Source organism: Salarias fasciatus, chromosome 18 (assembly GCF_902148845.1).
Source record: "Salarias fasciatus chromosome 18, fSalaFa1.1, whole genome shotgun sequence".
NCBI classification, from domain to species: domain Eukaryota; kingdom Metazoa; phylum Chordata; class Actinopteri; order Blenniiformes; family Blenniidae; genus Salarias; species Salarias fasciatus.
The window spans coordinates 2,688,927-2,697,847 of record NC_043762.1 but is presented as its reverse complement, the minus strand read 5'-3'; the positions used below and the strand labels follow the sequence as shown (position 1 = coordinate 2,697,847).

Genomic DNA, 8,921 nt, shown 5'->3' with positions numbered 1-8,921 from the left:
CTATTTTCTGGATTTTTTTTCCATGTTTCAAAAATCTAGAAAGTTCCAAAATGATATTTTCCTTTTGTTTAGTTGAACAAAACAAACGACTGACGTCTTTAAATACACAATATCAGCAAATCTTAACATGTTCGGAAAAAAAACGAGACATTCAACCTGAATTCATGATGGAGACAAATCGGCTACAGGTTCAGACCACATGGGAAGGTTCCTCACGTTTCAACAATGACCAAATCTGAAGATGCAACAAATCCTGACTTTGCTTTAAAACCTCCAAACCAGACTGATCCAGTGTGATGAGGGGGCCTGTGTGGGGCTATGGGGGGGTAAAGGGAGGCTAATGGAGGCTGAGGAAGAACTAGAGGAGTCTGGAGGACTGTGGGGGCTTGAGGAGGCTGAGGGGGACTGATGGAGGATGTAGGGGACGGGGATGCCGACAGACTGAGGCTGAGGGGTGGGGGGGCTCATCATCCCACACTTTAAAAACCTCTGAGTCATCTTCATATCTGACACCGTGTTGGCGAAGAAGACGGTTTTTGTCCTCTCACAGCGACGGTTCCCCTCCAGATGAGCCTGACAAGAAGGACACTTGAGAAGGATATGGATTCTCCAGGGAGAGAAATGGACGACAGAACTCCATCCTTACCTTTCTTCACTTCAAAGTGCTTGTTGTTCCTAAAGTTCAATCTGTACAGTGTTCACACACATTTAAAACTACGGAAGCATGCGAAGAATTCCTAGTCTGGAAAGACTCAGGTTTTCTAATGACCGATGTTCTCAAAGATATGCAATGAGCGTGTTAGTTTTTCACCAATAAAAAGGGGAGCGCACGTCACATGGGTCGTTAGGAAGGCTGCTCTGTCCAGAAGAGGCAGGAGGTCACACGTGATGAGTTGTTTTGGACCATTTCTGAGTGATCTGAAGACGATGGAGCAGGAGTAAAGTTCAGAGGGTGGGTTGGTTGGGGAGTCATGTAGGGTTTAATCCAGGCGAGGCAGTGCGGGACACGGCGAGGACTCGCTCGGATCGGGTCTCTGCGCTCCTCAGATCGCCGTACAGCCTCTCCTCCACGGACACCGCCAGCTTGTCCGTCAGTCTGCCGGAGGAGACCTCGGTAAGGATGGCCTGGCTGCTGTTGTTGTTCCTGTTGTCTACTCGTGGATCCATGGGTCCGCTCGCCGACTGGCTACTTGTGCTTTCTGAGGATTGTTGGCCGCCCTCGGTGTCCCCTGCCGACTCCGGGCTCCTCTTGGTTGTGCTTTCGGTCGCGTCCCCCTCGGCCCCTCCGCTCTCCGTCCGCTGCTTAGCTGTTTCCTCCGAGGCCGCCACCTCGTTGGCTTCTTCATCGGCGGCGCTGGCAATCCGAGAGAGGGTGCTGTGATACCTGGTGTCCAGAGGGTACCCGGCGCTGTCGCCCCTCCTCAGCGGCGTGAACCGCTGCCTCTCCAGGGACGGGGAGTACCTGCCCCCCGAGCTGGACCCGGGGTCGCTGTATTGCTTGTGTCTTTGCCACTGTTTGCGGAGGTGGACTCTGGACCGGTGCCTGGAGCGGAGCGGCGAGTCCTGCTGGTCAAAGCGGGGGTCGTGACGGAGGAACTCGTTGAACAGGGCGTCCGTCTTCTCGTCGATGCTGTAGTCACGGCGGCGTAGTCGAGGCCTGTGAGGACTGGTGGGCTGTGAGATGGGTTTCACCAGAGGAGACAGGAGCGGGGACAGCGGTTCTGGAGGTTTCTGAGGATGGAGGGATTTCAGGTAGGGGTGGGGGTCTTGAAGAGTGAGACTCTGACTGTCAGTCTGAGATTTGTCCGTTAGCTTGACGTCAGTTTCTGTGCCATCTGACATCTCGTCCTCCAGCTCCTCCTGGAACAGCTTGGACTCCGTGCTTTCGCAAACAGAGCCTTTCCTTCCAGAGTTGGTGAAAAACAACCTTCTCTCAGATGCCGTCTTTCCTCGAGGGGCTCCAGGGATCCCAAAGAGCCGCATCTCCTCCGGGGCCCTGGACGGTGCTTCGATGGAGGCGTAGCCACTGTCCATCTGCAGGAGCTTTCTGTTTCCGCCTTCTCCCTCAGCTCCACTTCCCATCTCGCTGTCCAATCCCGACGCTCCTCTGATTCCTCCCTCCGTCGACTCTCCCTCTCCGTCTCCCTCCGGTTCATCGTCCAGGTCCTGGGACAAGCAGCTGACCAGACCGGATCGAGCTCCCGCCCCACCGGCCGACGAGATGCTGTCGGCGTCACTGCGGATGGATTCGCGGTCTGTGCTGCTCTGGTCGGACGAGGCGTACTGCTCCAGAGAGGCTCGCAGGCTCCAGATGTCCCTGTACAGAGAGGGAGGTGCTTCGCAGCTCTCCTGGCGAATCATGAAGGACAGAGATGAGCCCGAGTCGGTCCGCCGTCGACCTTCGGCTCCTAGAACCACCTCGTCTCCGTCGTCCACGTCCGCCTCCTTCTTTTTCACCGCTGCTGTTCTGGTGTCCGTCTTTGGGTCTTCAGCTTTCCTCAACATCTCTTCGAAGCGTTCCTGGACGGCTGCTTCCTGTTGTGCTCTGAACAAGTCATCCTCTATGGATTCAAGCCTGTCTGCTTCCACCATGGCCTCCAGTTCCTCTCCTGTTCCATTGACCGTGGCCGCCTCCTTCCTCTGAGCGACGCCACCGTTCAGTGGAGAACACAGGTCTTCAGTCCCGGTGCCTCTAGCTGCCCCTTCAGCCCTGGCCTCCAGGTTCAACCTGCACACATGAACAGCAGCCAGTTAATCACAGTGGTACGGAGCAATCCACTGGTATCTGCTGGCTCCTGCTCCAAATCGCCAGTCCCTTAAGATCAACGTCAGTTCCAACACTCAGTAACAACTCAGTATTTTTTATATGACTTAGGTGTTTATTTCTTTAGTCTTTATTTTTCAATCATTTGTTGATTTGATTTATTATGTTTATTTTAAATATTTAATTACTTGATTTTTTTTAACTTTTTGAATTCTCATGAATCTCTACGTAACTTCTTGAAATATTTTATATTTACTGATTACTGATGATTTTATTAATTGAACTGTTGCTTTTTATGATTCCTTTGATTATTTAGTTTTTACTCCTTATTCATTTACTCATCTTTTCATTTTCTTGAATATTTTCTATTGCTAAGGTTTTTTTTTGGTTGCTGTTCTTACTTTAGGTTTAGTATTTTTTTAGAATATTTGTTTGGTTGTGATGAAACTCTGTCAGTCTGTCTGGTTCTGTTGATGCTCTGCTGGTCTGTTTGGTTCTGTTGATGCTCTGCTGGTCTGTCTGGTTCTGTTGATGCTCTGCTGGTCTGTTTGGTTCTGTTGACGCTCCGTACGTCTCCTCAGTGTTAGCTGAAGGTGACTTACCGGCTGAAATAGGCTGCAGATGCAGGCTGAGACAGAGACTCTGCGGACAGGGCCTGCAGGCCGCCGGTTGCGATGGGAGTTTGTGGGAAAGATTCGAAGGCCTCGTCTTGGAGAGGGGAGGAGTCGTCTTCGGTGTGGTCGGTGTTCTCACTGGCCGCCCTCTGCCTCTGAAACGGTTTTCTTTTGGGAGATCCTGGAGGAGGGGCAGGGTGAGTTACTGTTGGAAACATCGTATTGGTCTCATTTGCAGCAGGCACACTGACCTTTAGCGTCCAGACTTGCCGCGCGGTGACTGGTGTCAAACTTCCACCTCCTGAAGTAAGGCCCCGCCCCCTCCAGGCTGGCGTGCCGTCGCAGCTTGGAGAAGAAATTGAGGACGGAGGTCTGTCCTGGAACTGGAGCCACATCCACCTCACCCCGGTCCCCAAGAGTCTCCATCTGAAGGGAACAGATGACGGGAGATGAAGGACTGGGCCCCAGGGGCTCTGGGGGGCCTTTGAGGGGACTCTGTGAGGCCTTCAGAGGTATTGTGGAGCCCTTATGGATGGATGGATGGATGGATGGATGGACGGATGGATGGATTGATGGATGGATGGATGGATGGACGGATGGATGGACTGATGGATCTCCAGGATCAGGATCTAAGACCCCTGATCTGTTTAGTAACAGAGATGCTTGAAGCAGCAGTCCACCGTGAGATGTCTTTGTCTTTCAGAATTTACGTCATGAAGACCTTCAGGATCTGTTGAAATGTTTTTTGCTGGCTGTGGCGTCACTAAAGGAAAATCTGTTTCATCCAAGCTTCCAGAACATCCTGCAGAGATCAAGCATCTGCCTCAACCTGGAAAGAAATAAACCCTGAAAGCTGAGAGAAAGACTCAGAAGGGTAAACGTATGATCAAGCTCACGTGATGCTGCTGATTAAACCAAGATCTGGGTTAATCTGGATTAAACTGAAGAGGAGCACAGCGTTGGAGCATGAAGCGGTTTCTTCTTCTACCAGTGTCGGGAAACCGGGACTCACCGTCTGAGAGCGACTGTGTGGACTCTTCATGGCTGACGGGGACTGGTGGAGACCCTGGTCCAAGATGACGGAGTGATGTGGATCTCCAGGCAGACCCCCGCTCAGACTCTGTCCCGCCCAGTCAGGAGGTCTCCTCTCAGAGGGCTGCAGGAAACACCCAGCACTGTGACCATCCACAGCTTTCTGAGACACTGATCAATCAGGTTGATTGGTGAAAGTTAACTGACGTGTCCTCGAGAGGACAGAGGGGACAGAGACAGGTGAGACCAGTGTGGAGTGGCTTCTTCTCCAGTAAAACATAAACATTGATGATCTCCGGCTTCAGAAAGCTCTTCACCGTCATTCCACTCACCAAAACTCTGAGCCGACAAGCTTCACATTCACTAACTGATTGTGAAGAGTTTTCACTCGTAGGAGTACAAAAACTTTTGAACAGGTGGTTCCTTCATGTGTGGAGGTGGTTCCTCCCGGTCTGGAGCTGGGTTCTCCAGGTCTAGAGGTGGTTCCTCCTGATCTGGAGCTGGTACCATGGTCCTACATGTGGTACCTGGTAGATGCTGAGGGGCAGCTTGGGGGCGGCGGTCTCGCTGATGTTGAGCGTGCTGCTCTCTGTGGAGTCACACTCCATGATGGTGAGGATCTTCAGGTCACATGGAGCCGGGGGGAGGTGGAGGTGGGTCAGCCGGGCCTTCTTCAGGTGGTGGAAGTCTCCCTCGGTCAGAGTGTACCTGAGAAACAAGAGTCGTCTGATGCCAAGCCGCCGTGTGGCAGAAGTACCGCCATGCTGCAGGGGGGACCTGTACCTGCGCCCCTTGTCCTTGGCGGTCTTCTCCTGCTCGTAAAGAGCGGACTCGTTGAAGGAGACTCTGCGGCCGGTGGCGCCGGTGGAGACGAATCGGTCCGGCTCCCCATCGTGACAGCTCGAAGCCGAGAGGGCGTCCGACTCATCCAGGCGAATAGTGATTTCTGAGACGAGGACACGAGCAGAGAGAGGAATAATGGAGCCGGAGGAACAAAAAACTCACGTGCAGAACGAAAAGAGAGCGTCTCTGACCTTGTGTGGGCTGAGAGTCCTCAGCGTATGTGGTGTTAGTCTTCTCAGGGTCATCGCTGGCTCTGAACAAAAGACGCCAAAACCACCTCAGCACGTCTAAACTTCACATTTCAAACATCCACACTGACTCCTGCACAGCTGACAAGTCACACTGACTGAGCTCCATGAGGTTTCCTGCTGCTTTTGCCATCAGCAAAAACAACTGCAAAGCAGGTCCCTGCAGGCTGTGGCCCATGCAGACCCTGCAGACCCTGCAGACCCTGCAGACCCTGCAGACACTGCAGACACTGCAGACCCTGCAGACACTGCAGACCCTGCAGAACCTGCAGAACCTGCAGACCCTGCAGACCCTGCAGACCCTGCAGAACCTGCAGACACTGCAGACCCTGCAGAACCTGCAGACCCTGCAGACCCTGCAGACCCTGCAGAACCTGCAGAACCTGCAGACCCTGCAGACCCTGCAGACCCTGATCCCCACCTGGAGTAGCGTCGGCCCCCCATGCAGCAGCGGTGGCAGAAGAGCAGCAGCAGGGCCAGCAGGACCAGCGTCCCCCCGGCGAAGACGCTCAGCAGCACCAGCAGCAGGACGTAGTTCTCCACCTGTCCTGCTGAGACGGGGACGTCCTGAAGGAGGAACCGAGAGAGGAAGGTGGAGGAGCGTCAGCCGCTCACGATTCAGTCTGAACCGGAACGTCTCGGTGGTTTATCGACACAACGGCTTCAAATCCATCAGGAAATGTTCAACGTGTTTTAAAATCAACAGGTAGAATAAAAACTCCATGTTGTTGTTAAACGTCTGCTTTTCAGACCAACTGAAGAAAAAACTACTGGATTTTCTGGTTTATTGTTATATTAAAAAAGGATCCTCTGTGACAAGAAACAAACCAAAGGCTTTTTTGTTTGTTTAATTTAAAAATAGTTTTGATTTTGTTGATTTATTCAGTATTATACAGTATATGGTATTTTGTTATAGATCGGATTTTCTGTCCATATTTAGATGAAACAGACTGCTTATGATCAATGAAATGTTTTTTTGTCTGATAGACCTCCACACGTCTTCATGTTTTCTTGTATTTCATCTGATGAGACGACTTCTTGTTCAGCTGTATTCTGCGTTTTTCTCAAAACACATTCACAACAAAACCTCAAATAAATATTAAAAAAGAAATATAAAAGGTTGATTCTATAAAATAATAAATAAATAAATAAATAAATGATTATGTGACGTTGAATCAGAGAGTTGACTCTGGTTGGTTGAAAAGGTTTATAAGTTGCTTTTTTGTCATCAGCAGTGACAGTCGAGTCTCTCTCTGTTGTTTTAAAGTCTGTTGCTGTGAACTCTCATTGGTTTTTCCTTCTTGCAGCTTTGCTGTAACATTCACCATCCAGGGAGTGTGTGGAGTGTGTGTTCCACCTGACACACTCTGGCGTGCGTCCTGATTACTGCTGAGCGAGTGATGCTCCTCCAGGCGTCAGACTGAGCCTCTGCTGGGCTCGCAGCTCTCCTCCATGTGGGGAAACGGGGCCTCGCAGGCTAAAAATGGACTTTGGAGGAGGAGATGCCGACGCACATGAGCCATCAAAACACCAGGCTGACTGCCTCTCACACACTTTAACACGCCTTTGCCTTCTGCTTCTGTTGGAATGGAGGATCCAACATCTTCACTGTCACAGCTGGAGTACCGAACAGCACTGCTGCCCCTTCACAGCTCACTGACCAGGTTTTATTTTATGATATGAAAGGACAGCATCCCTCCCTCCAGAACACAGCCTGCTGGTTATGAGCAGGTTAACCCTTCGGAGGAGGTTACCGCGGCGATCCAGCTGGTAAGAGGACAGCCGGCATGGCGGTACAGAAACCCAGGGCTAACCCAGAGGACGGCTCCTGGCCTCTGCCCCGTGCCAGAGCACGCTCCGCTGAATCCTCAGCGACGAGCGGAGGTTATTTTTATCCTCCTCGGACGATGGTACGGCCGGCGCCGCGGCAGAAACAGCCTCCAGATGTGGAGAGATCAAAGTGCTCCTCATGGAAACCGTCAGGCCATCGGCCTGCAGCACGGCTCCATCAGCAGCTCCTCGGCCTTTTCACTGTCCGACAGCTGTACTCTGTTCCTGAAACGTGTGTGTGTGTGTGTGTGTGTGTGTGTGTGTGTGTGTGTGTGTGTGTGTGTGTGTGTGTGTGTGTGTACTCACAGTGGCGCTCTCAGTCAGACTTGTCAGGACAGGCTGATCATTGCTCATGGTCCAGGTCAGTGTGAGTGAGCCCTGCAGAGGATGAGGAGGCAGCGTCAAATTACACCACGCATCTTCTGTTGGTGAGATTAAAGCTAAACACACACACACACACACACACACACACACACACACACACACACACACACACTTCCCTGACCCAGACTTTCAGGACTCTCCGTGGACTGACTGCTTCTTTAATGAGACCTGAGACTTTTTCCTTTGACTGAGTTTCATGAATGAATTCTGATGGTTCTGTGTGAGAACGGTGAAATACCCAGAACAAACAGAACGGACCACCGTCTGCTGCTCTGCTCAGGTACAGACATTGTACACAGAACGTGTGATGAAAGTACCTACAACGAGTCAAGGACAACTCAAAATGTACGGAGAACACATCTGAAACATGCTGAGAAGGTATCCAGAACGTACAGAGAACACACTCAGAACGTTCCCAGAACAGCAGAACATATATGGTGAAATGTGTCCACAACACACAAGGAACATAGTCAGAGCCGACGGAGAACATACCTGGAACACATATGGAAGACATATCAGGGAAACACCCAGAACTAAGACTGTATGGAGAACCGACAGAGAAAGAACTCAGAACGTAAAAACAACAAACAGAGAATGTACCTTGAAAGAACCCAGATTACACAGAGAACGTACTCAGAAAGTTCCCAGAATGTTAAAAAATGTACCTACTGTAGACAGTCTGGAGAACAGACCCAGAAAGTACATAGAATGTACCAAAACCATATCCAAAAAGTACAAGACCATACCCAGAAACTACCCAGAATGGAGAGAGAATGTATCCAGAACATGGAGAGGACGTACCTAGAGCATACCCAGAATGTACCAAGAACTTAACCAGGACATGAAGAGAACGTACAGAAAAAATACAATAAATGTACCTTGAAAAAACCCAGAACACACAGAGAATGTTCAAAAAATGTACCCTGAACAAATGAAGACTATATAAAGAATGTACCCAGATAATCCGGAGAACGTACCTAGAACATACCCAGAATGTACATAGAATTTATCCAGAACATAAAGTCAACATACAAAAAATGTACCGTGAAAAAACCCAGACCATACATAGAGCGCACCCAGAATAAAGAGAGAATGCATCGAGAACATCCTGCTCCGCTGCAGGCTCAGCAGTGTTTACTCACAACGCAGCTTGTGTAACATCAAAGCTACACACACACACACACACACACACACACACACACACAC

At 50.6% G+C, this 8,921-nt stretch overlaps 2 protein-coding genes across 2 annotated transcripts in view; both read right to left on the bottom strand.

Annotated features, from left to right (window-relative positions):
- Positions 1–969: 969 nt before the first annotated feature.
- The window catches only part of cbarpa (CACN subunit beta associated regulatory protein a), a 9,951-nt gene continuing 1,999 nt past the window's right edge, over positions 970–8,921 (bottom strand). The window contains exons 2-10 of the mRNA XM_030114923.1: positions 7,638–7,709; positions 5,923–6,068; positions 5,445–5,506; positions 5,194–5,356; positions 4,938–5,118; positions 4,391–4,534; positions 3,630–3,804; positions 3,367–3,559; positions 970–2,728 (exon numbers count right to left, since the gene is read on the bottom strand). Of these exons, the coding sequence (XP_029970783.1) occupies positions 970–2,728; positions 3,367–3,559; positions 3,630–3,804; positions 4,391–4,534; positions 4,938–5,118; positions 5,194–5,356; positions 5,445–5,506; positions 5,923–6,068; positions 7,638–7,685 (2,871 nt within the window). The 5' untranslated portion in view covers positions 7,686–7,709. The remainder of the gene's footprint in view (positions 2,729–3,366; positions 3,560–3,629; positions 3,805–4,390; positions 4,535–4,937; positions 5,119–5,193; positions 5,357–5,444; positions 5,507–5,922; positions 6,069–7,637; positions 7,710–8,921) is intronic.
- The window catches only part of ndufa13 (NADH:ubiquinone oxidoreductase subunit A13), a 21,270-nt gene continuing 19,266 nt past the window's right edge, over positions 6,918–8,921 (bottom strand). Inside the window, exon 7 of the mRNA XM_030114922.1 lies at positions 6,918–6,929. The gene's annotated coding sequence lies outside the window, so the exon portion shown is untranslated. The remainder of the gene's footprint in view (positions 6,930–8,921) is intronic.